The sequence below is a fragment of the Ptychodera flava genome, chromosome 20 (assembly GCF_041260155.1).
Source record: "Ptychodera flava strain L36383 chromosome 20, AS_Pfla_20210202, whole genome shotgun sequence".
Classification (NCBI taxonomy): Eukaryota; Metazoa; Hemichordata; class Enteropneusta; family Ptychoderidae; genus Ptychodera; species Ptychodera flava.
In genome coordinates, this window is record NC_091947.1 from 19,258,860 (window position 1) to 19,286,859 (window position 28,000).

Consider the following 28,000-nt stretch of genomic DNA (forward strand, 5'->3'; position numbering starts at 1 on the left):
TAGCATGAACACAAAACCTTGGGCAGGCAATTGTGTGGCTTCCTCGGTACATCTGACAGCATGGACGTGACCTTGTCTGTTACAGAAAAAAGCAAAGGCTGAAAAAGGGAAAATACTTTTCTTCTGGGAGCAACCTGTTTGTCCATCAATGATATAAGAACTATACCACATCAAATAATTTTTCATGCTGTCAAACAAAACAATGATGGAGGATATGCAGATTGGTTAAAATCATAAAACACAAAATTAATGTATTCCAGTATATGGAAAATAATTGGAAAAAAAAAATAAATGATTTCTTACATTCTACCTATACCTTTGCTCTTTTGTTTCTGGGGTATCTTAGAAACTACAGTATAACACTTCTTGTACATTAAATATTAGTTTCAGTTGCCAATAAATATTACTTATAATTTCAGCTAATGCTACCGGTTTCAGTAAATGCATGTTCAATGGACTTGACACTGTTGTTGACAATGTCCAGATTATATGTTGAATACCATTTTCTAGACATTTTGAAAAAAAAATACTTTTCTACTTTATCTATAAATACTTTTGAACTCATAAAGTTTGGAAGTACTTTCATACAATGTTGTACTGAATTCAAGTTTAATTCACCCTGTTCCAGGGAGCTAGATACTAAAAAAGGTATCGTTATAAACCAGTATTTGCTTTGTTTTAACTTCCTAGAATGAATGAACAGTTTAACTCAACTGAAGGTCTTAACTGAAGGTCTTCAAAAAAGCAGATTACAACCCTCTATGTGCGTCTAACACAATGAAACACAATGAATCTGTATCATGCAGCATCTTCACTACAGCCATGAATGGTCTTCATTAGAAGTCATTTAAGCTGGAAAACTGGCATGGGAGTGTACACTACTTGAGAACTACACCATATCTACTACAGTAATCTGCCATACCAGTTTCCATTTTTAAGCTATTTCCTTTGTTGCACTTAACATTAGCAATAATTGTGCTGATGTGTAAGTCTTTAAAGGGCTATTAACTCTAACTTTTGATGACTTTTATTTAATTATTTTTATTTCGTATGTCACTTGCAAGTTCTTGTTCTTCTTCCCAAAGCATATTGATATGTCCACTATTTAGCTTGTCAACATGGTATCTATATGTGTAAAATGAACTGTCCCTGTTTACGTTTGGATTCTAGTACGGCCCAGAATTCACTCGTCAACAATAACAATGCTGTCTACACATGAACAAGCAGAATACTGTGTATCTCAACATGCTTTGGAGAGTCGAACAAGAAATTATGGTTGACATTAAAAAAAAAATTATTAAAAAAATGAACATTCTCAGCAACACGAAGGAGCGAAAAGGACTGACACAGATGCTGTACTCAGCAGCGGGAAGTCTATTGAGGGTGTACATCACCCTGCAGACACCAGGCTGAACACTGGATTTTGAGTAGACAGCCTGCAGAGAACAGCTCTGTGGATTACGGATGGTTCTACATGTTACTTCATCCTTGGGAAGTTACATGGAGTCGAAATCTAAAAAAAATAGTTTTGTGATGCATCTAGCTAAGCTAACATAGACAGTAACCCTGGTTCATATGAATAATTGAGAGTATTCAAAGTCTCTCACATGAAAACTCATGACCACTATTTTTCATCAAGGAAGGAATGACAAGATTTTAACCCCCTCCCTAAAAAAAAGTTTAGGCTTGGATAGAATAAACAACTTTTGTAATAGAAGAATCCAAGGTACATAGAGATAAATTCATCAAAGGAAAACAGACTCCTGGAATGTAAGGTAGTACATTTGAAAAGTTTTAGGAGCAAGACTTTACTTCTAGTTGACACAAAGTAAACTCAATGTGCTGATAGTACAACCCAAGAGTATCATATCTAGACTCTCTTACAGTCCTTGCGTATGGCTATGCAACATGGCCCTTGAGCTTGGTTTACATGGAGGCTCAGCGAGCTGGCCTTGACAGCCAGCATTTTCTGCTGAGCACTGTCTGCGGGTCTCGCTCAAGGTAGTATGCGCCTCAAAAGTGAAATACTTAAACTTTTGCTCAAACTTTCCTCAAGGAATCTTTCAACTGTTCTCTTTCAAAATTGAGAATAAAAATCAGGGGTCACCGTGAAAATTTTAGTACTAGAGAAAGCAATTACCCAAGATTTACCGATATTTGAAATTCAAAATGGCCGCCATCCCTGTGTTAATTCTATGGAGGAAAAATAAAATTTTCAATTTTCCGAAAACTGAGCTGATGAAAGTTTTTCTTTCTCCAAGAGCTTCAAAATGAGCCCCCACAAGTGGTAGATCAGAAAAGAATTGTAAAAGTTTGAGAGTCCGAATATCTGTCTCTGAGGCACGATCTACTTTAATCAGACTATAGAGAGTACAATAGTGAAAGTGTACGCCAAAGATCAAAAGCCATGCTGTAAAGCAGGCCTGGGAGAGAGTTTATCAGTGAATCTCATGACAATAATATATATCTGGATATAACTCTGAAATTTACAAATTTCTCTTTTCCCTCTGAGTGGCACTACACCTTTGCTGTTTCATAACCTGCGATAGAGATGTCATTAAAATATAAATATTTTGACAATAAATATAATAAATATCACCAGCGCTAAAAATATGTGGCATACTGTACAAGAATGTAAGGTATCGCTTAAAAGAAATGTACTTTTCTGAAAGGAATTTTGATAAAGATCACTTTTAAAACATTTTAAAAACAAAATACTGGTTTAACATGCTACAAAAGACAAACCACACTGGCTAACCGCATAAGTGGATTTTATATAATGGGTACACCTGCTTAATAGCCAATCAGCTATTGAGTCTGGATAGCATCAGCCAATGGGAGCCTGGGTTTTGGAGCATGTCAGGTTGCACATAGCCTCAGGGCCTATGTCTATTGCAATTAGTCCCAGATGTGTAAATATTTCAGAAAACAAATTTTTCATTACATCTGTGGTTACTGATTGTTTGGCAGTACTTTGTCCTGTACGGCTGATTCCAATGGAAGCTCTTTGAGAGCTAAACCTCCACATCTCGTGGCGGAGGAGGAGGTGGAGGGGCCTTTTTGTTAAGTAGTGCAGAACTGGGCCCTGATGGCTCTTTATTGTCAACTGAACTGGAAGCTGCTGCATTGGCCTGATGCACTGATAGCTTGCTGGCGACGTCCTCAAATATGTCCTCGATGAACTCACTGACTGCTTTATCACTCTCTTGGCTTCCACTCACATCACAGATTTCTCCAAGTAGCTCTGCACTCTCCGTGTCTCCATCAGTGTCCGACTGCGGTGCTTCGTCAAACGGATTTGAACCTGGTGGTTCGTCGAAAGGATTAGCACCTGGGGTCTCCTCAAATGGGTTTGAGGTCGGGGTGACCTCAAGTGACTCTGGTTCCTCCTCAAACGGATTCGATCCTGGCTCTTCATCAAACGGATTCAATCCGGATTCTTCTTCAAATGGATTAGGACCTGACTCGTCCTCAAACGGATTTGATCCGGGTCTTTCCTCTGCCACTATAATGTCAGTATCATCTGGTCCGTTCATCACACACGTGTCCTCTTTTCTTTCATGATCGCTGGCTTCCATAGATGCCTGCACTGAAGATTCACCTGTTGGTTCTGTATCACTTTCCCCATCATCGTGAGCACCCAAGGGCTCACTCACAGACTGCCCTTTTCCCTGGTCATCCGTGATATCACCATCTCTCAGAGGGACACTCTCTGGGACGCCATTTTTGAAGCCGTTGAGTTCTTCAAGGTGATGAGTCTCCGAAAGAGTAGCGTGGAGAAGCTCCTCGAGGTCGGTTGACGCCAGCTGTTTCTCTGACCTATCGCTCTGATGGGAGTCTGTAACATCAGACATGCTTGAAGTGTCGTCTTGGGGAGACAAGAGATCTAGGTCGACTGAAATCAGGCTCTCCGAGTCACTACTCTTGGTTTGATGGGTTGGGGAGGCATGGGTGCTACTAGGTGGTGTTGCGTTGTCATCTGAGCTCGGTGCTTGCTTCGGAGTCAGGGCTTTGATGCCAGATTTCATTTCAGCGTCTTCTGCCATCACAGATTCAAGCACTTTGCCTGCAAATTAAAAGGAGATTATGTAATGTGACTGTGACACTGCAGTTGACAGATGCAGTTAGATGTTGTATCTGTGTGCAGCATTATGAAGGTGACACAATCAACAGAAAATATATAGTAATTTCCAGACTTCTACAGCAATACGCCAACGAAGATTGATCCCATTCCTCTCGTTGTTCAATTCCTCCTTACCTCTTAAGAGATTTGGTGGAAGATTCCAGAATCCAGACACTTCCAGAGTTTTCAGCTTTTTCTCCAACTCTGCCACTCTCTTGCCAAGGATTCTGACAAAGGTAAGAAGTGGTAAATTAGACCAGCAATGGATGCAAACCCAAACAAACAAACTCCTGAATGTCAGGAAACTGCAGACACTGAATGCTGATGTAGCTACTCTCAGGGTTCATAAACTCAAAGACATTAACCAGATATGAACTGTAAATGCTCACGTGTTTCATTATATATTGCAGTTATGTGTAAATTTGAACCTTTGCCACATCATTGAAAGTATTATGATCAACATAATGAACAATATTCACCACAGATTAACTCTATAGGTCATTAAGTATTCAAATACGCAATTACCTGAAATAGAAATAATTAATTTCTTTGACTGCTGTAACTGTATCACCTCTTTATATAGCAAGTGTAATTGCCTCTTGTCAAGTCCTTCAAACTAAATATTCCAAACTTTGAAAGCTCATTAGATATGCAAACTATAAATTAGCTGACATGAAAACTTAAGTGCGAAATGACTTCCAATATTGGTATAACCTGGTATAATCATCAATGTACATAGCATGTTATCCCAACTTTGATCAAATAAATCCAATTATATATCCCTAATGAGGAAAGCTCATTAAATACACAAATTAGGAATTGGCCAAAGCAAAAATGCTTAATGCCTTTCAATAAGGTTAGCCTACATAATGGTATATTTAATGTACATAGCAAGTTTCATCAATTTTGGTCATGTAAATTCAAATATATATCCCTAATTTCAAAAATTCATTAAATTATGCAAATTAGGAGCTGCATGAAGTAAAAATACTTACTGACTTTCAATAACGTCGTATCATAGTATCTTTAATGTACATAGCAAGTTTCATCAACTTTGGTCCAGTCAATATAGATAAATATCCCTGATTATGAAAGTTCATTAAATATGCAAATAAGGAATTGGCTAAAGTTCAAATGCTTAATGACTTTCAATGATGTTCTTTCATAGTATCTTTATTGTACATGACCAGTTTCGTCAACTTTGGTCTTGTAAATTCAGATAAATACTCCTAATTAGGAAAGTTCATTAAATATGCAAATTAGGAATTGGTTAAAGTAAAAATGCTTAATGACATTTAATAATGATCTATCATAGTATCTTTAATGTACATAGCAAGTTTCATCAATTTTGGTTATGTAACTTCAAACATATATCCTTAATTTTGAAAGGCCATTCAATATGCAAATTACGATTTGGATGAAGTAAAAATGCTTAATGACTTTCAATAATGTTAAATCATAGTATCTTCAATATGGATACCAAGTTTCGTCAATTTTGATCGAGTAAATTCAGATATATACCCATAATTAGGAAATTTCATTAAATATGCAAATTAGTAACTATCTTTCACGTCACCCCTTAATAACTTTCACAGCTGATTTATCTTGATGTGATCAACATTTGTAGCAAATCTCATCATATTGTGTTCAGTCGTTCTCAATGTATATCCCGTTTTTCTAAAATCATTAATTATGCAAATGAGCAAAAAGTAAGGAAGCCACATCCACCAAAAACTAATCAGTTCTTGCCATTTGCAAACTGAATCTATGTACCAGATTTGATTCTGATCTGATGAGCCGGTTTTGAGATATTGAGCACACAGACAGACAGACAGACAGACAGACGGAGAGACAGACACACAGTCAGACATCGCTGCGACATATGCTCACGTGTGTCAACACGTGAGCAAAAAATTTAAGGATTTTTAAGAACCTTTTCAGCAATTTTGTGAGCTCTAAAATACTATTTCCTAATGTCATTTTTGCATTGCGTCATTTTATATATCATTTTACAAATTATTGTTTTAATATAAAATTAGGGTAGTATATCAATTTTCCAGGACTTTCCAAGATTCAGCTTTATTTTGAAGGAGTTTTCCAGGACTTTCCAGGAGGCTTTCAATTTAAGTGACTTTCCATAACTTTCCAGGGGAGTACAGACCCAGTACTCTTCAGTGGAGAATTTGACATCACTAAACAGTTACCAATGATATAGTTGCTTCAACAGTGATTACACACTCAGTTGGTATTGTTCTATCCCCCCCTACTTCACTTCACATGTGTTGCTTGACTAACTACACATTTAATGTTTTACAAATTTTGAAATCTTTTTGCAATTTCATGAGTATAAAGTCACAGATTTTATACAAAGACAAAATTCAATCAGCCACTGATTTCTGAAATATTTTGAAAAACAGTGTGATATAAAAACAGAACATACGTTTGTGCATTTCATTGTCAGGTTATACTGACAGACTTCAAAGTCATTTATTTTCATTCGGAGCCTCATTGAGCAATGTTGACATCGTGGGGTTATTCACAGTCATCTCACTGAAGGACTTTATAATGCGACGAAAAGATGACGGAAAGAACTAACGGTTACTAATTAATTAGGCTACTGTCAAACCGGGTTGCAGAATTTGTGACGAGACAAGTAAATGTGACAAAGGCTCACCAATAGCATGCTTGGAAACTAAAACCTTTTTGTAAATTTCACACTCACTTGAGTAACATATTTAATTCAGCAGATTTCAAAGATCAACAATATTACCTTCAGGTAAGCATTACTCCTTCACTTACTTGTTGGTGTTTCTCTGATGATTCAAGGCCAAGGTTTTGTCACTGATGGTTTCAAGCAGAGCTGATGCCAAGGCTTGTAAATCCGCCACAGAGGAGGGAGTTGCCGCAATGCCCGTGCCTTTACCCTCTGCCAACAGTTGCTGAACTATGAGAGGATTACAAGACAAGTATTGTGAAGGTAAAACTTGGAAAGTCTTCTGTGTATCATCGTTCCCTTTACAGCTGAGACGTATTAGGAAATTACTTAGCAACTTAGCTGACCAGTTTGCTTTATGCTCTGAAGTTTACCTTAATAAGCCTGTTGTTGATCGGTTGTAGTCATTTTATGTCCCGTCTTACTTTTGGTATTTAAATTATGACTACAACTAATTGTGTTTTAACACTCGTCAATATTTTATTCCCCGTTCAAAATTCTCCATGAACAGGGTGCTAGTTGAAAACGATCTGTTCCAGTATGCGCATATCAGGAGCAGCTTCAGACAATTATTTTCACTTTGTAGGTAAATGCCAGGGCACACAGCAAACTGCTCAGCTAAGTTGCTAAGTAATTACCTAACTTGATGTACTGAATAAATCCGCCTCTGCTGCAAGGTCAATGGGTTCAAACTTGGCTTACAAAACCAGGTGCTCTGAAGACCACTGTGATGTATACTATTACTACCAGGTCCAGTCAGTGACAATTATCATTAATGTGTATGTTTAAGCAGTATAAATCAGCAAATATCATGTTTTTAGAGGATTTCCATATAGTCAAGTCTGGTAAAATATGTTTCATGGGACATGCTACGCTTTATAGGTTTGAACCAAGTTGACTCAGCTGCAACAGATGAACTTTGACCAAAGAAAGGTTCAAGAAGAACTCAATGTCCAAATAAAAATCAAGAAAGTTGTCAATGGTAACTATACTCTGAGTATCTTAACAATCTAAATTTGTGAATATCTAGAAAAGTAAAGTAACTGTGAAGAGGTTGGTATTGACCTACAATCACACCATTCCATCCTTTCAGGCCTAACTTTCTGGTAACTTACCAGAGATACCCCTATACACAGGGGTTTAGATGATGATGAAAGTAGAGAAACATATAAACCCTCAACCCCCACCCCATTTCTATTATCTTACTCCAACTGAAAGCAATAGTTGGACTATTAACAGAGTGAGGATATCACCCCCTGTGTACTTCAGCTTGGTTTTACTCCAGTGAATATGGCTGTTTTTTTGTACTTGAAAGAGGTTATGAAAGGCTATGTAATCATGGTGATTGCAAAGAATACCTTGTTTCTGTGATATGACCACTCCGCCTGTCCTGTTTCCTCCCAACTTCAACGTTCCCTTTCCTCGTCTTTTGTCTAGTGCATTCTGGGAAGAAAAGTGAGAGGTGACATACAATGTGATGGGTACACTATGGGTACATCAAAGGCATTCTTCATAATTGGCAGATATCAGCGACAGTTTTCATCGGCAGATGAGATCATCAAGACATTATTGAAAGTATAAGAGAAAGTCAGTTATTGCAAATTTGAAAATTTTATAATCTGGGAGTCCTGAGCTTTGATAAAAAAACTCCTCTTCAAAGAAATTTTAAGTATGAGGTCTTTGACTTGCCCTAAAAATATCAAGATAAGTTCTCTAAATTATCAACAACACTTCATGAACAATCCGACTAGTTATCTTACACAATTCAATATCACTGCTACTCAGTTGGTTCTGAGGCAGGATTTACTTTGTATGATGATACGGCTACCCGTCCACACATTTGGAGAACAACATCAATCTCAACACGAAAGTGGCAGTCATAAACAGCGCCCTCTGTGGTATCTGTACACACACTTTTGTTTACAAAATGCATTAACATATTTTTACCTTGTATTTGGTGAGCATTTGGTTTGCAAGATCTCTTTCCTCTTGGCATTGTTTGAGCCTTTCTTTCAAGTATCTGCAAGGAGAGGAAAACAATAGCAATCAGCACCACAATTTTGTCCTCCTTTCTGAATCAAAATTGCTACAAAATGGTCAAACTATGCAGGTGAACGACGGTCTCATTTTTTCTGCACACAAAAAACCAACTGAATTTACACTGCTGTAAAAATTCGATTGTAAACTAGAAAGCATTTGCAAGCAAAAGCGAAGTTCCAGAGACCAGAGCAGCGGAAGAAACAAGAGAATGTGTGACAAAGATAGGTGCAGAATGAAAGAGTGCTTTGGATTTTAATATTCAAGCACGTACCTATAGTTAGGGCTGATAGCAGTAAACACCATAATACAACTAAAAGCAAGGCAGTCCGGGGAATTACAGTACACAGATTACAAATGCCTACATGTACGGTAAAAACGCAACAGATACATACGGGGGCGACAACGCACGGAAATGTATATCAGACGACATTCTCGCGAGCCAGAGCAATAATTTTTGCTCCGCTGACCTACGCAAAAATCAATCGCTTGACGGGTAGCGCTGAGTTGTTGCCGTAAAGAGGCGCGTGGTTTACGACGATGATTAGACGAGAGGAAACATTAGACCTAGGCCGTTGAAATTGAAAACCGAGGCCACATGCATTTTCATTTGATTAAAAGCACAGACTAAAACAATTTGAATTGCTATGTCGCTGTTTTCACAAGATACTGACCGTTTGATCTTGGAAAGTTGAGTTGCTTTTACGTGCAGCCAACACATGCCGGTGCGGTGACACTGACCGTTTGATCTTGGAAAGTTGAGTTGCTTTTACGTGCAGCCAACGCATGCCGGTGCGGTGACAGACAGTTCACTATGAATGCCTAGCTCTGCATGGCAGGGCTTTGTGTTACCGGCGTATAACGGCCTCCCACCACAGCCCCGCAGACTGATATAGGAAAAACCGCTGGTGGCTCCTCAGAAATACGGCGGGCAGTCTCTCCACCAAAACAGCCGATTTTGAATCCAAATTTTTCATTGATCTTCGTTTTCGAGCACACCCACCTCGCCTAGGTACACGATGTGCCCAGCCGCGCTTGTAAACTTACGGAAAGCCTACTTTTCTCTCTCTATGCGAGCGAAGCGATCGTATCCGCTCCCATTGTTATCTCATTCAACCCATGAGCATTCGGGCGAAACAGTATAGCCACGTACGGCGAGTATTTAGAGAAATATATAATCAATATAATAATAATCAAATATAATCAAAAAGTAACAAAAAACAAAGTGAAAGAAAGCTAGAATTATTAATAGCTGAACGCAATATGATAGTTGAGCAATGCAAAATAAAAATAAATAAATAAACAAACAGGAAATGCCCGTAAAACCCGTCCGAGCTGAGCGATGACGTCAGAAGCGTGTTGCAATGCATTCTGGGTATTTAAGGTAAAATTTGTGTACATAGCATGTTCTATGGTAGTAATACCGGAAATAGAGAAAGAAAGAAAGAAAGAAAGAAGGAAAGTGAGCAAAAACTAACAGTTCCAGAGCTGGTCTCTGGAACTGATTAATTGAGAAGTAGTGGCCAGCAGTTTAACTGTCAAATTTCTGCAGTCAAATTGTTAAAAGTTTTAACCCCTTCCAGGTCAAATCTTTCGTATGAAATTAAAATGTATTAGTGCAGGGCAATGGTATTTGTGATAACAGCCACGCACACTGCTGTGATACCACACCATAACTATCACGCCGAGAAAAATCACCATTGTTCAGTCATGTCTCTCCAGGATGAGGCCGCAAATATCCTCATTATGTAGGTTTACACAAGTCTCAGAGTTCGCGTTTACGCAAAAATCGTGCGTATTTACGCATTGAAATTGACTCTCTACGCATTTAGTTCATTGTTATGCGTTTTCTATACGCAAAGGATAACACCGAAAGCGCTCCCCACGACTGAGCTTAGGCTATAACCAGACGAAATTTGTTGCAACACATTTCTGTCAATCACTCATTTTGTGTGGAAAGTTTCGGATTCTCTGGGCGTTGTCTGAAAAGTCGGCGCCGTAGTTCACACGTTATCACGTTAGGCACGTTATCATGTCAGCTGTGCCCCGGAGCTGTGCCTATGAATTACGTTGCTAATTTTCAGGCGAGCGATAGTTTCTGAAACTTATGACACAAAGTGAGTGATTGACAGAAATGTTGCGACAAATTATATAAATATAAAATACCAACCGTGCACGATCATCGCGTCTCGCTGTTCCCAAATTTTGATCAAGCACATATGCAGCATGGCGTCGAAGCAGACAAATCTGTTTTCTTTCAACTTTGCTCTACGAGTCCGTGAAAAAAATGATTCATCGGTAGAGCTCTTCGGAACGGTCGCATGTATACCCTTCGCTGTTACGTTTCAACATTGTTCAAGTTGTTCGTTAAACTGTTTTCATTAAAATAATGTTACATCGTACAATCCGAATATGTAGTGTAGGTTTATTCAACGGCACATTGTATTTTGCTGTCAGTTTTTTCATCAATCGAGTGCGGAAGTGAAATTACGCACTCAAAGCCAACCATTACGCAATTTTAGCAGACTAATGCGTATGCCGTACGCGATGAGAAAAAAGTCACCGCGAACACTGAGTCTAAAGTCAATCTCATTTGTTGTAGTACATTATTGAAGACATGTTAGGCTTAACCGATTTCAGAATAAAATCTTGACTTCATAACGAAGTATGAACTAGTAGGAAAGGGATTACAAGAAAGTGACTCACTCTTTTTCCATGGATAGAGCATCAATGTCGACAATCCTCTTCTCATCCCCGCCTAGAATGTAATTGAGTTCCTGGTTGAGTCTCTCTGCTTTCAGTCGGAAATGCTCTTTCTCCAACAGAATCTCTTCTTCATCATCTAGTTTACCAGTGAGCTCTCTTTCTAATGATACCGCCTTCAAAAAAAATTACAAAATCAAAAAAGTTGTATTCCTTTACTCCTATCAGGTTACCTTTTCTACTTGTAATTTCACTGAATCATAAATGTGCTTGTGTGCTCAAATTTCCTTGAACTTGTAGGTCTAGTTTGTCTTGGGCTAATTCCCATTTGATTTGGCAATTTAATTCTTCAATCCCAGTTAATGTAGCATCTAGCACTCATTATAGAGTTGAGTTTCTGATATTTTTGGAAGCACGATGGGTAAAAAACAGATGTATAATCATAGTCTACATAGTGAAGAAGAATTGATGACAATGTGATGTGCTCTTGACCTAACTGCTATGGCCAGTAGGTATGGTCATGTTGCCGACCAGCTGGTAGACAATGTCATCATGGGGTGCAAATGGGTGGGGGGGGGGGGCTGTTGGACATGGCAATCAAAAGTAGGAGGGCACTATAGGTCATGAAAGACACTGCTTATGTGATTGAGAGGTAAGAAATGCGGGCGGTGCTATGGAATGGAAAACTTTTTATATAGGTGTGTTGAAGGATTAGTGTTGGCTCAGGTGTTTCCTGGATAATGGTGCACTGGTACTTCTATTGGCATGTTGCCATTAGTGAACAATAACACAACTGTACCACAGAGTTGAACAAACCCCTTGCCATGGTTATCATCACACCGTCATATACGATCTGTTTAAATGTCCTTAATTTTGGCCACAATCCAATCATAATCATCAGCAGAGAACAGAAATTTTGGAAATGAAATAAGTAAAGAGAGACCTCTGAAGGTTGAATTTTTCTTATTTCTACAGTGCAAAACTTACATAAAACATAAAACTGACTGAACTTTTCAATTTGCGATATCGATCAGCGATGACTTGTCACATGATAACAAGTTAAGTTTCTAAATTGCAAGAGAGACTTTTGTCATTAAGTCTGATGAGAGCTGTGTATCAAATATGTATTTTCTTGCTCTCCTCTTTGTTCATACTGGCATCTCCAGTATTTGACTGGCAAAACACGTATGTACACACATGGATGTATTGCAATGCCTAATCACTGAATTTCATTGACTTTCACTGTGACAACATTTTGAGACACAAAATGAACTTATTTACAAAAGTGACTGGATGTAAGGTTCTGGAATACTGGGCACGTCTACAATATTTCAGTAAATTAAACCAAATTATGATGATGCTGCATTTTCACAAATATGATGAAGAAACTATCAGACCTCTACTTTCCTTACTATTTTGAAACAGAGAACTCCACTGGTTTCACATTGGAACATCTTTGTGTGGAGAACAGCCTGCAACTGTTTCATAAACAAAAATATCCAATTTCTTTCTTTTTTGTCTGGTGAAGTGGGACCACTACAAAGGGCTAGGAAAGGGGGTAGACAGGTGAGAGGACAAAAAGGAATGATTGTTACCTGTTGCCTTAACTCTTCTATCTGTTTGACAAGCTCTGCTCTTTCGTGTGCTGGAAAGTTTCTCCCTCCGATGCCCTCGTCTCCAACCCTTTGTCTGGCGATGTTCTCCCTCAGTAACTAAACATGAGAAAATAGCCATGGGAAATATTGCATCATTGTTGCCATTATCATTATCATCATCATCATCATCATCATCATCATCATCATCATCATCATCATCATCATCATCAGCATCATCAGCATCATCAGCATCATCATCATCACAGAAACATAAACATCTTCATCACGATAACCATTATCATCATTACATAACCACCACCACTATCCTCATCACTGTCATTACGCAACCACTATCCTCATCACAATTGCCATCATCATCATAATTGCCATCATCATCATAACCACAATCATCACCACTATTACAATCAATAACATGGCCATTAATCAATAAAGTTTATCACTGTCACCCAGCCTTGTCAGATCGTCACTGAATGATAATTGACGACAGGAAAATAGGACCAAGAACATACAAATATCATAGAAATGACACGACTGCACCTTTTTTGTCGCTAGTAACATCTGTTAACAAATGACCCTAAAATAACCACTACTAAACACCACACTGAGTAATTAAGTATTCAAGGTGTTTAACTGTTCAGATACATAAACAACACCCTGGTTTGGTAGACAGTAGTGTATTGTGTACTTTTTGGCCAACAAAAATTGCAATTTAATCACAACACTGTATATTATCTTCTATCGAAACTTAGAATATCAGACTATACTTAAATATATTGCATAATTTGAAGTCAATGCAAATTATGCAATATATTTAAATATAGTCTCTCTGATATTCTAAGTTTCATACATCAACAGAGTTCGCCATTGTATTCTTAACATACAAGGTTTTAGATGACATGGTGCTGCTTGCTTAACCCTTGTCCTGTCAAGTTCATATTTCACCATCGGGTCAAGTTGGTTAAAATAAGTGGAGCACAACATGTCCAAAATAGTGCATTTTAACAAAAACTTGAATATTTGAAGGCCCCTGAAAACAGGACAGTTTCGGCAGATGGAGAAGTGATGGCAGCGAAAGGGTTAACCCTTTTCCTGTCAAGTCCATATTTCACCACAAGGTCAAGAATGTTAAAATTAATGAAACACAACATATTCCATATGGTGTATTTTAACATAATACTGTACATTTGAAAGCTGTTGAAAACATAAATACTGTAAACTTGATTTGTCTGGACTAAAGATGCTATAACGGACCAAGCCAAGTGGGTGAAAATACGTCATGTTTTGGCTCAATACCGCTTTTTACTGACTTGGCTGATAGGGAAGTGATACTGTCTGGCAGGAAAAGGGTTAAAGGAGATTTTAAGCTTTCATGTTACCAGTCACACTTTTTATTGACTATCAAGGGTGTATTCAGTTTGCACAAACTGTTTGCATTACATTTGCCATATTTCATATGGATCTAGATTTTGCTATTTGTGATCCCTGGCTGTGGAATAGGCTTCTGCTAAAAACTCAATAGTTCAAATAATTTCAATGTCTTGTCTTAACTCAAACTTTTTTCAGAGTATTCATGTCTATTGCCATTTTTAACCCTTTGAATGCTGTAATTTTTTCCCACTAAAATTTGAGTGCAACATTTTACCAATTTTTATGAATTTTTCTGTAATTTTTTGATAATTTTGGACCAAATGGACATTAAATTTCATTGGCTACATTTTTTATCAAAATTTTGGCAAAACTCTAAAAAAAATTGACTGGGGTAAATTTTATGAAGGTGACAAAAATTGACTTTGGCACTCAAAGGGTTAACAGTGATTCCTTTCTTCTAACCTTTTGTGGTTATATTGCAAGTGTCCTGAGATGTCTTTTTACACAGAAGGCATATTTTTAAAAAAAAGAAATAAATATTATTATTAGATTTGTAGCACAGCAAGCCATGTTGAATGTTCCATGAACTTGTACACAGACCAGTACATTGACAACTTCACTTGTATTTATTTATCCAATTACAGAAAGACAAAACAGTTGACAACAGCATCGGCAGGGGCGTAAACTGTGACGCCAGCTGTGAAAACTACAACATCGCAGCTCCATGAACCCTTCACAGAAATATCCCCGGATTTTGTTTGTGCCACGACGGCCAGATGGCAGGCCAAACACGGTTACGGCTGATTCACACCATATGGCCGGCTGAAAACCAATCGGGCCGGAGGTAATTCAATCGGGAACCTTAAGAATCTGTTTGCAACAGTGCTGCCATTACCGTCTTCAAAGATAATAAACAGGGAAGGGGCAACCTTGTCATCGGAGGCCTTCGCTAGTCACTGAGCACCAGCGTCCAAAATCAATCTCTCTGACGTGTACATACCACAATTGAAACAATCAGCGTTTGTCATCATCCTCATTATCCCACTCAGTGGTCCTAATTCATAATTGCCCGAAAAACAACACATCAGTAACTGAGACTACTGGAGTAAACATCCTTTTCATACCCCTGCCAATAACCGCACCGCAAATATTGACTGATGTCACCAGTAAACGCAAGCGGGAATCAATCTTTCTCAGTTAACAATGACAACGCACACTAATTGACTCCTGTGTCTTTGACATCTAATTCAGTTCAGTCCACTGACTCCGGGTCCCCAAATGGAAACTATTCAATCTCAAATAATCAATGCTATAAAGTCATTATGTCAACACAGAGTGGGGTCTACCGATTAATCGCATTCAACAAACATGAATCGGGGAATAAACAGTGACAAATGACAAGGCAGGGTTTGACGTGTCCTTGTCTCAGCACTGGCATTCCAGGGATTATAACAAGGCCTGCCTATTGACTGATATTTTAAAATAAAAAACAAATAGACGATGGATGCCCGATGTTTCCGATCTTTTTCAATTGTATCTCCTCCATGTTTGTTCAACATCCAGGATTTATCTTGGAGTTAAGTAGTACAGACACGCAAATAAGACCTGCCTGTTTTTCAATATTTTGACATTCTGCTGTCTGCCCCTGCCAACCCTCTCATAAGTCAAGCTCTACTTGTGCTCTTTCACCAACTCTTAGAACTTCAGTATAAACCACAAGTAAGCCTCCTGATTTCTGGGTAACTTTCACCAAATTTTTTGGTCATGTCTGTTGTCATGCAATGATTTCAGATTTATCGATCAAAAGTGATATATGATACGCATCGGGTGAAATTATTTCATGTCAAATCTCGATACCTTGTTTGCTCAAACCCTTTTGTGAAACAGTTGAGAAACTCCTTAACCCTTTTCCTCACTTCCCCATTAGCCAAGTCAGTAAAAAGCGGTATTGAGCCAAAACATGACGTATTTTAACCTACTTGGTTTGGTCTGTTATAGCACCTTTAGTCAAAAAAATCAAGTTTACAGTATTTATGTTATCAACAGCCTTCAAATGTACAGTATTATGTTAAAATACACCATATGGAATATGTTGTTTCATTAATTTTAACATTCTTGACCTGGTGGTGAAATATGGACTTGAGAGGAAAAGGGTTAAATGAAAATTTCCGTATGCGACCAGCACATAAATATCTTTTCCAGGAAATCAGTGGCTAAGTTGGGATTGTTTTTACATGTACATGTACATGTACATCTAAGGACTGTAAAGCTATTGATGGAGTTCAGACTAATGAAGAAAACTTACTGATTTATGGTTTTCTGTAAATAAATATCTTTTCCTGGAAATTAGTGAATAAATTGGGATTGTTTATGGTAGAGTGTGCCTCTGGGACAGATGTTCCGACTCTCAAACTTTTACAACATTCTTTTGACCTACCACTTGTGGGGGCTCATTTTGTAGCCCATGAAGTGACTAAAGTTTTCACTGACTTAGTTTCGCGAAAATAGAAAATTTAATTTTTCCCTAGAGGGTTAACACAGGGATGGTGGCCATTTTGAATTTCTCAAGTCAGTAAATATTGGGCAATTTATTTCTCTGGCACCAAAATCTGCTACTGATTTCCATTCTTGATTTCAAAAAAGAACGATTTAAAGTTTCCTTACAGAAAGTCTGAGCAAACATTGAAGTCTTTCAATTTCGAGGCACGTACTTACATGTAAGTCTCACGACTGTAAAGTTGTTAATGGAGTTCAAACTAATACAGGAAACATAAAAGTTCACAGTATCAGAGTTTGTCCAGATTTAATTTGATGATTACCTTTTTGTGTTTAGATAAGAACCACCAGTGTTGTGGTTTTATTCCAGGAATTGCTATTTTTACAAATCTTGAAAGACACGCTGTGTGCAACATACAGTTTTACGGTTTACATGTACCTTGATGTCTCCGTGTGCCTCTGCCAAGCTCTGTTTCAGTTCATCAGCTTCCAGATGAAGTTTCTTGTTCCGTTCTCTGGCTTCGCAAAGTAACTGCGCAAGGCTCTGAAACGTTAAAAAAAATAAAATTGTCCATTTTGTAACCTCTGAATCAAAACCACTGCTTCGCTCTGAAATTCTAAAAGGGAAAGTTGTCGCTTTTGGTAACCTACAATACCAGGCGAATGAGAAGGCAAAGTTTCACAAATAATAAACTAAAAATATAAAAAAATGAATTTAATAATAAATAATCAAGATTTCATATTGATAAATAATAACTAACCAAGTGGCAATACTGATGGGTACATATATGTGATTTCTGTTTGGATATATTTTATTTAAATATATTCAGCTATCAAATTTGCAAAGGCACTTGACCCACTAATCTTTGTATGGTTGATTGGGCCTGGATGAACGGAAATCGGTATGAAATTTTTGTACAGGGGTATGTTTAAATTCAGATAATTAAATATAAAAGTGAATTGTACATAGATTTGTTTTTACCAAGCAGTGAAAGCAGAATGAATGGCATATAAAAATAATCTAAAATGGTTAAAAATAGATGTAGTAATGATATTCAAAGAAAAACCTAAAGAGAAGACACAAAAATGTTATATTTGCAAGTGATGATATTCTGACCCTGAACATGTTTGTTCAAAATTGTGAAAACCTCTATTTTTAGGAATTATCTTGACATACATGAATCAGCATTTCACTTGCAGGATTCAAACGGATAAAATTACCGTTATTCAGTGAAACATGGACACAAAAGGTCACTTACTTGCATCTTGGAATTTCTTTAATTGTCAATTAGATGATTTTTTTTGTTTGATCCACGATAACATTAAAAATAACTGTGTGTAGAAATCTACAGAAACATTACTGTGTTCCAAGATTTTTTGTAGTTATATGCTTTGATGGGAACGTATGCAACATTAGCTGTTGGCATCGTTTTGGTAATTTTATTAACACATGAATATTTTAATTTTATCTTTGAATAAACAGACTGTGGTGTATAATGGTAGTCTAGAACTCTGTTTCCACACCATAGACGGAGTACAGTAGAGAAATAATTTTTGGAATGTAACAGAAATTCATACTGTATATTTACAAATTCAATTAGCTATTACAGTTGCTATTTTGGAAATTGAGGAGGCGAGCTTTTTGGTCGATTGACATTTTAAAAATGGTTTCCTTAGCCAAATATTATAAAAGAACCCCACATTGAAGAAAAAATTTGTAAAATATTGGCAAAGACGGCACATTTGTCCCGTACATAAAAACAAAATGGGTCTTAGTCTTCAGAATTCACCATTAAATTTTGTTCTATGCACAACACTCAACCAGAGCAAACTGGCTCACAGGCCTAGGAGATGTTTGGAGTTGATGTCGACATGTCTGGGTGGTAATTTATTTGATTGCTAAATGTCAGTAGGACTGTTATAGCACACTGCCTCAGCCTGATAACACAAAAATCATCAAGTTATATGGTTCATACCTTTTTGTTGCCAAAGTTTGGTACAACCCAACTGTTTTGTACAGCAGAGTTGGAACGCTACACTCAGTAACAAGGGGAGGAAAGGGCTGAGAAGCCACAGTGATACAATATACCAGTCATTACCACATCAAGAGTATGCCAGACCAATTACTCTACGCTCTGCCGGCGATAACATTTAACTTATTCACAGAAGACAGACTACATTTACGGATGACGGCTCAACGCACGGTGATAAACTGGTCGCCAAGACGCATGTAAGACGTCACAGAGAAACATTTCATTCATCTCTTGCTATCATTTATCATCGTAAAAACCATTCATGGGAGTATTCTTATAAATTCATCACAGTCCAACACTTGGCACTTTCAGCATGGTGATATATATGTAAGAAAACTTGCTCATGCAAGTGAAATGCCCTACGAAGCATGTGTTTGAAAATTCTGACAAAAAATTTATCTAAACGAAGATGTTTTATAATTTCTGTCAGTTTTTGGTCTCCATGTGCTGAAAATTATACAGATCTGACATCATGCCACGGTGCAATTTTGTCCTATTTGACAAGACGAGGACAACTGGCAAACTTATCAAACATGCATAATGCTGTTTAATCCTCTTTCCCCCAAGTGGTATTTATTTCTATGATCTGTTCTGTGGAGCCTGGTAGAAAGAGGATTAATATGGCTCTGACTCCTGTCACAGTTTTAAAATAGAAACTGTTAGTGCCATACAACTATTCAATATGGCATGTTTTTTCTGTACAAAAAGCATTCATTGTTGATAGTAATTAACACACATAAATCTATTTTTCAATTTCCTTTTGTGATCTGATATTTTTTTTAAAAACAGATGGCCTTTGCTGTAATGAAAACTACCCAGTGACAATATATTTAGTGTTGGTAGTAATTCTTTTAACATTTTGTTTTTCACTGCAAGCAAAGAAGGAAATTAAAGCAATGCCATTTTCATTAATCATTTCTTGTGTTTTAAATTTTGTCTTTTTCTGTGTCACGATGGTTTCTTTCAAGCTGTAGGCTTACATAGCGATGTTTGATTAAAACCCTTTGAGCACCAAAGTTTATTTTTGTCCCCATTATAAAATAAACCCCAGCCAATTTTTCCCAGATTTTTGCCAAAATTTTGAGAAAAAACTGTAGCCAATAAAATGCGATGTCCATTTGGTCCAAAATTATAAAAAAAATACAGAAAAATTCATAAAAATTGGTAAAATGTTGCAATAAAATTTTGGCGGCAAAAAATTACAGCGGTCAAAGGGTTAAAAATATGTTTAGGATGTCAATTTGAAAACTCAAATTCACCTTAGAAGTGACAGTTTTATATGTGCTAGAAGTTACAAGTGAAACTAAAAGTTTTTATTTCAAATTCTTATATACATTGTACAGCAATACACAAACAAAGTTCTTTTTTTATTTCCTTTTGTTTTAACACATGATTACACACTGTTCTGATTTTCACAAATGATGACAAACAGCTTTGATTGGCAAGAAAGCATTTAGGTATGAATTGTACAGAGATGCACTGGTTTGAAACTTCACCTACCTGACTTCTCCTTTCAGCTACATGATCGTTATCTGGTGACCACAAGCCCAATGCCTGTTGAGAAAGCATTTAAATTCATTAACCTTTTCTTCCTGGTGTCATCCCTCTAGCTCTGTCTACAATGTTTCTGATGCAACTTATCCGCATAGAATCTGTACTCACTGGTTATAATATCAAATAAATAAATAAATAATTTTTTTAATTCTCTGTCAATGTCTCAATTCATCCATGGGATCATGGGGTAGGACATCGTCTTCTTAGGGGGAAACCCTTTGATATTGGGGGATGGGGTTAGAGTGAAAGAAATTGGTATGGCAGTAAATTTAAGTTTTTTTTCAATCACAGTGACACTAAATGTTTTTTTTCCTACAGTCAGTCTTGCATTAAATTATTTTTCTCTGTATACAGCAGCAATGCAAATCTGCTAGAACAATGTTTTTTGACAAGATCAAATTATTTTTTTTCTCCTTCACCTGTTGACAAAGTTCTTTTTTCAAAAGCCCCCCCCCCAAGTCAAATGGTTCTCCCCTTATATCACATGTCTGATACACTGACTTTAACAACATGTAGGGAGAACAGTTTTCTTAGGGGGCCCTCCCATAGCTTTTTGTAACAAGTGAACTCCCTAGCATTATGCTGATTTGTGGTATTGTTCAACGGGGACACTGTCTTCTTCAGTCTTGCAATACGTCATGAAGGGGACGACTATCTAATGCTTGAGCACTGTGCAAAAAATGCACGATACATTTAGGATCAGCATTTCACTTAAGAAAACAAAAAACACTGGAATTATTGCTGGGACATTTGAGGAGTGCTCTGAAAAAAATTTGGAGGTATCAAAATAAGCCACATATCTGTGAACTTTTTTCTCCACTGGCTGACCACTATTACACTGACTACATGCACGTCATTTGAACATACTCACACGGCCGTATCCAGTATCTGACATAAAAATGCACATCAGCGGAAATGTAAGTCAAGACCCAAAAACAGATGGTATATCAATGGCGTTCCCATAAACTGAACCAATTCCAACCCAATCAACACCAGCTCTACTGCTTTTATTGGCGCTGTGTGGACCACATCTGTTGAGTGCAGTATTTATGAATGCGGAGTGATGAACTATACCCAGCCCTTCGACCGGCTTGAGTACGCGTCACGGTATAACCTAAACAGCTTGCTCTATAAATAACTGTCTAGCTGACTGACATTTGCAAAGTAATTTTACCCTCTCCTGTAGATGGTAAATTTTTTAAATAATTATACGAGGAATCTAATGACAAACCATGATTCCCAATTTACATTCCTCAAACTTAACTACAACACAGAGACTAGACTGACGAATCATGTTAGGAAAGTATAAATATTTACATGTAAGGCATTTTTAATGTTTCACTGTTTCATGATAAAAAAATTTTTCAAAATATGGTAGTTACTGAGGAAATTTTTCTGCATGAATGAAGAAATTTAAAGATGATAGCCACACAACCTCGTACAAATACATGTACCAGGATATTAATGTATCGATAAATGTAAAAATTTCTGACACCTAACAAAATTCTGTATGTTGTACCATGCATGTCATAGCGGGTCAAGTCAGTAAAAATCATGCTTACAGTATCTGTGTTTTCAGGGGCCTTCAAATTTTCAAGTTTTTGTTAAAATGCAACGCATGGGACGAGTAATGCCTCCCTGGTTTCAACTAACTTGACCTGACAGTGACAGACGAACTTGGCAGGATAAGGATTGAAGGAATGTTTTTAAATATCCCAGGGATGGTGTTTGCATTGGGTGACAAGAGGATTACAGAGGTGCACCTTTTTGCTTTCCATTGAACTTCAAGTTTACCAAGTAAATTTGCTGACAGATGGGTGAGATAAAAAAACATGCACCCTCGAATCAACAATTGATGACCATATACTATTGATTCACAATAAAATATACTTCAGAGACAATACCGACTTTCAACACACTGGAACCACGAAGGCACGCTTGAGATAAAAAAAGTCATCCCATGTCAGGCGGCATTCCACAATATTGCTAAACGTCAAAGTTGGGCGAAAGTTGATTTAAGAAAACAATGGAATGATGGAGAAACCATGCACACCTCTTAAATTCATCTTCACTGGGAAACTCATTGAAACTGTGAAAAGAGTCGCCACTTCACTGGAGTCTATAAATCTCTCAGTCAATGGAAATATATTACAGAGCTGAGAACTGATTGGCCGAAAATTCAACAAATGATATGGTCATCAACATTCCAAATTCCAGACTGGATTAAATCCAGAGAGCTGGAATGATGAGCGAAGGAATTTGTTTCAAATCCAACATCTCTCCATGTTTGAATTTTATTTTCCAGTGAATATATTCCGTATTAGTCATTTTGACAGCTGCATGTGAAAGGCTTGTAAATCTAGAAGCAGGGTACGTACCGGCAACCATGCAATCGTGCAAATGTTATTGTTTACGCCCTAAGATTTGAAAATATATTATCATCAAATAAATTAATCACTGACAAACAAACCTGAGTTTCATATTTTTTTACAGAAATTTTACAACTGCATCTCATATGCGATATAAAAATAAATTCCTACAGACAGGCAAGAGTATTTTTTTTCATTTCCCAGACTATTCAATAAACTCTGAGTATTTTAACTTGCATCAATATGACTATTGTAACAGTACTCCTAAAGAAACATCGCACAAGGGTAACACTGAAAGAACTGTATACACAATGAGGGCTAGCTTACATGACCCCTAATATCCTTTTGTCAGTGACCGATCACAGCATCTTCAGGGCCAACAGCTGCACAAATTGTCTCAAAAACATACCGTACTGTTTTCACACACAGAAATCAGCAGGACTGTAACTCAGTCCCCACAAGGGCAAACAGAAAACTTAATACATGGTTGTATTTCCTTTGTCGGTATGGTGTGGCAAAAAATCTTTTTGTTTCTTCAATTTTCCTTGGCACTCTGCTGCCACACCAACGACTCAAGTTTTTGTAACATCCTGCCGAGCCCATATGCTCTTTTTGTTGTTTTAAATAACCAAGTACGAAATCTGCTAAAAGTCTGATTTTGTTTTGTGAAGAACCACATGAATTTGCTAAGCTCTAACATTGATGCTATATGCATTAATCTTTCATGCATTGCACAATGACATCATTTCATATTTTTTTTGGTTATAAATAGGTTTAGCTACGAAAATATCAAGGTTTCACAAAAATTTTGGCAGAATTCACTCCAATTAATGAAGAGGAGTTTTAATTTATTTTAATCTATTGAACGTAATCCTTCATTTCCTGTTGACCTCTATTCAGATTGGAACAGGCCACACGAAGCATCTAGCGATTTGGCAAAAGTCTCACCAGACACTGTTTAAAGATTAAAGCACAACTACCGTAATTTTTGATGCACTGTTTATCTGTGAAATATTGTTTTTCACTCAAAAAATCATATCAGAGTGTCCAGTGTTCAACATATGACTACGGCATGTTTGTACACAATGTCAATTTTATTGCTGACAACTAAATTTTAGTCTAGACCAGAATACACACACTACACTGCACTGGCATGGCTAATATGATGATTTTTCAACATTATTCACAGAAAGGATGTGAAAATGAATTTTGTTTAGAACAAAATGCTAAAAACAGTATCGTCACTTTTCAACAGGTATTACAAGGTTCACACACAAAATACCGAGAAAGTATGCAGAGTGCCTTACTGAAATTGCATACATCTGCAAATTCTTCAGAATTTTCAATGTGCTTTTGCAATTACTCTCACAGGAAAAACGTCCCTCATAAAATATACCGGTAGGTTACATTTGCAGCCATTATAACCAAAGTTTCATGCAAAGGATTTCAAACACACTAACGAAAACAAAAGAGAACAGCTTCTCTTGAAAAGGTCAAATTCACCCACATAGTTCTGGATGAAAATTTTTGTATAAAAAATATGTAACACTCTGGGGTGCTTTTATAATAAATTGTGATCGACCCACAAAGGCAACCAGGATTGCCTGTTTGGGGCCTGCTCTAGCTACACTATATCATTTCAAAGGAATCACATTTGGGACACGGGAAAGTTTCAAAACCATTATCGCCCTATGTCCCTTATTAACCTTTGAAACAGCACTGCTCAATTTAGGTATGTCTGTGTAGGGGGTGGGCATGTGTGGGTGGGTGTCACTGTGATTCTCTCTTTGTGAAAATGTAAACTTTCAGCTCAATGGTTATGCTTCACATTTTAATGGGAAATTGAAGTCTATCAGCAAATCGAATCTCTAATGTTACAGAAGCATATGGATATGCAGCTGTTTGTAGTATTGTGGTAGCCAAACATCTTACAGCTGTAAACATCATATGTAAATTACTTCATTTACTGTGAAAGCAGAAATTGCCTTAGACTGACTCATAAGATGTACGATTTGCTCTCCTTATATCCCTTTTATACTCTAGTCCCATCTTCTCTGCCTTTAAACTACTGTACAGTGATAAAACACACTCAAAATATTGGACATGTTGGAAGGGGAATTTTTGATCAATTTATGCACGATAGTTGTTGGGCAGAAACAATGAGCCAAAAGTGGATCTGAGTGCACTTTTTTTTGCAAAAATTGAAATTGTATCTTACAACATTTTTATCATTGCTGATGATATTAGATTTGCCCATTTCACTGACTGTTCTTTCAGTTTGCTGGTACGAATGAACAATCAAAAAACCCTTTCGATTCAACATATTCAAATCTAACACTACAAATGTGCAGACAATGAATATGAATGGAACATCCATGAGAACTGCTTTGACCACCTACCCTCTCTCTTTCTTCGTATTTCCTTTTCTGTCCATGGTATTTCTCTCTTAGCTGCTCTGCCATCAGTTTGTACTCATCTCGTTCTCGCCTGATGGTATCCAGCTCTTTCGACAGAATAAGGAGTCCCTCCTCTTTGCTCTTGAGTCTCCTCTTGCATATGTTGAACTGGAAGACAGTAATCAGACAAAATAAATACGTCATTGTGCATCATGTCAGTATCTCATTCTGCACTTTGTGGTGAATCTGGTCAGTCCAGGCATCCCCTTCATCACCTTCTAGATTAGTTTGTCTTGTCCACTCCTACAGACTTTCTGTGTCTCCCCGGACACATTTACAGGGAAATAGGGTTGTCAGCACAGCTCATATGTATCCACTTGATGCATTAAACACTTACATGAATTCTTTGGGCAATTGTTATTTCATTCTTATTTCAAGACACTTCACACCAAAGCAAAGTCGCACCAGTCTATACCATCTCGTCTCATACCAATGTGCACCAAAACCAGCAACATGTAGTACCAAAACAACCTCGTAGAAAAATCTCTTTACCGAATACCCCAAGAGTTACTTTTTCCGAAAACGATTTTGTTCCCAAACTCAACTTCATCCCAAACTGTAAGCAACCAGTAAAGCTTCAGATAAACCACCAATGTCTGAGATTATTTCATCAGCAACCTGTTCCAGGCCCTGCAACCAAAGTCTTGAAATTGTACAAATTTCGGGAAACTGAGATCCTGGAGGCAGCAGTTGTAGCTTTTACAAGCCCTATCTGTCTTGAGCGAGCAGTCTTCCATTCCACCTAAATGCCTTCATACAGTAATGCATCCAAGTTACATGTAAACACATACAATATGACCCGTGGTGGTTTTGGGATGAACTCATACTTGGGTTGAAGTGGTTTTTGTACGAGGTGCTACTTGGGGCAAAGTAGTTTTGGGTATGAAGTGGTACTTGGGCGCAGGGCAGGGACGAAGTAGTACATGGGTAAGATGTTTTGGTATGTGATGGTTTTGGATATACCTTGTGCGGGGTGACCTGATTTTGGTGCAAAGTGTCTGGACTCCTTTCATTCAAGGGTATGCATATTTTACTCAAGTGTGAAAGTATCATTCTTCTATACCAGCTAAAAATTCCTTGTAAATCAAGCTTTTGCCCACTAACAAAAAAATTATCAGAATAATACCTGTGACACCGATGTATTATCTGTGTCTAAAATTTAACGAACAACAAACAGAGGGACTGTGACCATATGCACTTGATTCTTTACTACATGATGTCAGCCTTTCCATCTTCACTAGTCAAGTTCCAATCTTCCTTTTTTATCACTTCATGATTTGCAATTCTGTTGTACCATAGACAGTAGAGTTTCTCTACTGTCTATGGTTGTACTCTGGCATTTGTCAAGTATCACTAATCTGATTCTGCAGGAAACAGCTCACTCACTGTCATTAATAAAATTAATATCAATAAAATTTAAGTGGGGTGAGGTGCAAATTCATACACCAACTCACAGTCCCTCTATGTGACCAACTATACAACATGGAATGCTATGGTTTGACTGTTTCAATGAGAAAAGTGAAGCCACTGCACATTTGGGGGTCAAATTGTGGGACTGTATTGAAAGATAAATCTATATTGTGGAATGCAAATTTACATAAAATGTGTATATTCTTATTGAATTATCAATTTTTCAGGGTTACCATTTATTACTTTTGGGGGAAACCTTATGTTTGGTCAAGTGACCTTGAATTAACGTAGATTATTCCATCCGAAGAAAATGAACTTCAACAAGCAAACAGGTACACTGTGGACCTTTAGCTCCATGCTCAGATCATGGAGCTACCTCTATCCTCAGATCGATAGTCTTAAAAATACCACCGTATGTACTGTGTATGTCGCAAATACATGTAGTATCATACACGATACACTGGCTTGTTTTTACCTCCATGCTCGGATTCAATCACCACCTATAAGGGTTGTCACCTTCATTAATTAAAAAGTGGCCTAAGTTAGTTGGCCACATTGCCCTCACCTCGCCACAACAATGCCCACCCTTGCTTGGTGCTTTTGCAGGATGGGATAAAATATTTTGGGCACTCGCAAAAACCAGACGGGGGTTATGAAATATTGGCCGGATAACCAAAGATGAAAAAATCTAGACATGTTCGATAATTAACATATTGGTACCAATAATCACAGTTTTCCAGAAACCCCCCTTTACAATAAATAGCCGCATAAAGTCGCCGCAGCGACGTACCAGGGCTTTAAATGCGAGAGCAATTCATAGTTGTACACACCGTATAAGCACAATGAGGGTACCTGTGCAGACTGCAGTGTAGCAGATGTACACACAGTTCGACAAAATTATCAAAGGAAATTATCGTAAGGCATTAACTTATAAATTCGTGGATGATTTCTGACCACATTACCTCAGCGCAAAGTGTCTGCCAATCCCTGTCACTTCTTACGTTGAGCTGTTTTGACATTTTAAAGCTTGTCTGTAGCGCTCCTGAAGCCTTCGCAATCGTCTACATGATTCGATCAAGATGGCCGACAGGTAAGGCTACTTAAGTTATCAGTAAATAAATC

General features: G+C 37.5%; 1 protein-coding gene across 1 annotated transcript; it reads right to left on the bottom strand.

The window, feature by feature from the left end:
• Positions 1 to 242: 242 nt before the first annotated feature.
• LOC139120235 (coiled-coil domain-containing protein 149-B-like) lies at positions 243 to 27,967 on the bottom strand. Its single transcript, XM_070684460.1, has 11 exons — positions 27,841 to 27,967; positions 25,412 to 25,576; positions 20,590 to 20,643; positions 17,496 to 17,600; positions 13,172 to 13,288; positions 11,580 to 11,752; positions 8,784 to 8,856; positions 8,195 to 8,279; positions 6,923 to 7,067; positions 4,259 to 4,350; positions 243 to 4,066 (listed from the first exon to the last, which is right to left on the bottom strand). The coding sequence occupies exons 1-11, from the start codon at positions 27,895 to 27,897 to the stop codon at positions 3,015 to 3,017; spliced, it is 2,118 nt and encodes a 705-aa protein (XP_070540561.1). The 5' UTR covers positions 27,898 to 27,967; the 3' UTR covers positions 243 to 3,014.
• Positions 27,968 to 28,000: the final 33 nt, after the last annotated feature.